Source organism: Aureococcus anophagefferens (assembly GCF_000186865.1).
Source record: "Aureococcus anophagefferens unplaced genomic scaffold AURANscaffold_607, whole genome shotgun sequence".
Taxonomy (NCBI): Eukaryota; class Pelagophyceae; order Pelagomonadales; family Pelagomonadaceae; genus Aureococcus; species Aureococcus anophagefferens.
In genome coordinates, this window is record NW_008706003.1 from 1,954 (window position 1) to 3,990 (window position 2,037).

A 2,037-nucleotide genomic window follows, 5' to 3' on the forward strand; every position below is an offset into this window, starting at 1 on the left:
GTGCCGCGGCCGGGAGCTTCTTGTTGCGTGGGCGTCGCTGGGCCTCGACGTCGTCCGTCGCGTCCGTCCGCCGCGCGTAGCGCGCAGTGCATAGCGCGTCGTCCACGCGCGCGTCCCCGCCGCACGGGTCGCGCCGCTGCGCCGGCCGCGCCGCGATCGTCCGCGGCGGCGTCGAGCTCGTCGAGCGCGGCGCCGCGCCGCGGAGCTGTTCCAGGCGTCGGACCGCGCCGACGTCTGCGTCGCCGGTCGCGCGCTCGCGCTCGCGCTCGCGGTGCGGTGCCGACCGATGCGCGGCGGCGGCGGCGCGCGCGCAGCGGTCGATGGTGATGTGCGTCGCCTCCGCTGCCTCCACGACGCCGCGCGACGCGCCGTGCGACGCGCCGCGCGACGCGTTCCGTCGCAGCGACACGTTCGCGCAGCGCTGCGAGGCGCGTGCGGTGTTGTTGGCGCTCGCGCGCCGCGCGGCGGTGGCAGCCGACGACGGCAAGAGGCGGTGTTCTCTTCACAGAGCTCTCCGACGTGAGATCTGCCTCCTCGAAGCTCGCTGTCCGCGACCGACTCAGACAGCTCGTCGTCCGCCTCGCCGACGCATGTACCGCGAGTCCATTGCCATGCTTCGCGCCTTCATCCACATGATGGCTGCCGCGGGCCTCCGCGGCGTCCTCAGCGTCCCCGACGTGCAGAAGCTGCACTACGAGGACATCGTCATCAAGGTCGCCTGTGTGGGCCACTACGACCCGGACATCGGCAACAACACGGGGCCCTACACGCACCTCGGGAACATGTGCGTCGACTACATCTTCGACGGCCAGTTCCACGCCTGCGGCCACGGCCCAGCACCCGGCATCTTCTTCTCCGACATCTACCCCATCGCGCTCGCGAAGGCGGACCCGCTCACCGGCCGCCGCTACACGCGGGCCGAGCTCAAGGCCCAGTTCGAGCGCAAGATCCGCGCCAAGGGCCTCGACCCCGACGACGTCCTCCGCCAGTACTACGCGTGCATCGACAAGGTCATCGAGGAGGCCGGCATCCAGCACGTGCCTCGCTTCGCCTACGGCCAGGCCGCCTTCGACCACCTCCAGGAGCGCGGCGTCGGCGTCGTCCGCCGCATCATGCACCCCGAAGGCGCGAAGAACCTCTCCCACGGCGAGGCGGCCAAGATCATGGAGGCCGTCGCCAACGGCGAGGAGGCCAAGAACTTCTTCGGCATCCCGGGCCTGCCGCTGTGCGAGGAGTCGGACGCGTCGACGTCCGAGCTCTTCAGCATCCTCTGGGACATCGAGATCAGCGTCATGTTCTACGTCGACGCCTTCAACGGCCAGGCCGACGCCATCAACGCGCTCCGCGAGCTCCAGTCCAAGGCCCAGAAGGCGTTCTGGGAGCAGCTCTCGACGGGCAAGAAGATCCGCCGCCTCTCGACGCTCTGCGCGGTCGACGCGGACGCCTTCTTCGACGCGATGCAGGTCGAGCTCAAGGACGACGCGGCGCTCGAGGAGCTCGACTACGCCCAGTTCCGCACCTTCCTCGGCGTCCACATCAAGGCCGCGTGGGACGCGCTCCCGGAGAGCCAGAAGATCCGCAGCCTCGCGACGCTCAACAAGGCCGGCGCGGACTTCGCGCGGGCCTACGGCGTCGACCTCGCGGACGACGAGGCGCTCGCGGGCATCGGCTACGCCGCCTTCAAGTCGTTCCTGTCCCAGTTCTGCAAGGACAAGTTCGCGGCGCTCCCGGAGAGCCAGAAGATCCGGCGCCTCGCGACGCTCCACAAGGCCGGCGCGGCCTTCTCCGACGCCTTCGGCGTCGACCTGGACGACGACGAGGCGCTCGCGGGCCTCGACTACGCCGCCTTCAAGTCGTTCCTGTCCCAGTTCTGCAAGGACAAGTTCGCGGCGCTCCCGGAGAGCCAGAAGATCCGCAGCCTCGCGACGCTCAACAAGGCCGGCGCGGACTTCGCGCGGGCCTACGGCGTCGACCTCGCGGACGACGAGGCGCTCGCGGGCATCGGCTACGCCGCCTTCAAGTCGTTCCTGTCCCAGT

The 2,037-nt window shown here is 70.3% G+C and overlaps 1 protein-coding gene across 1 annotated transcript; it reads left to right on the top strand.

The window, feature by feature from the left end:
* Positions 1-782: 782 nt before the first annotated feature.
* Positions 783-2,035, top strand: AURANDRAFT_68923 (hypothetical protein; the record flags this gene model as incomplete). The annotated part of the gene is made up of 1 exon (XM_009044657.1): positions 783-2,035. A coding segment is annotated over one exon (1,253 nt), but the record flags the coding sequence as incomplete, so codon positions are not given.
* Between the last annotated feature and the right edge of the window lie 2 nt (positions 2,036-2,037).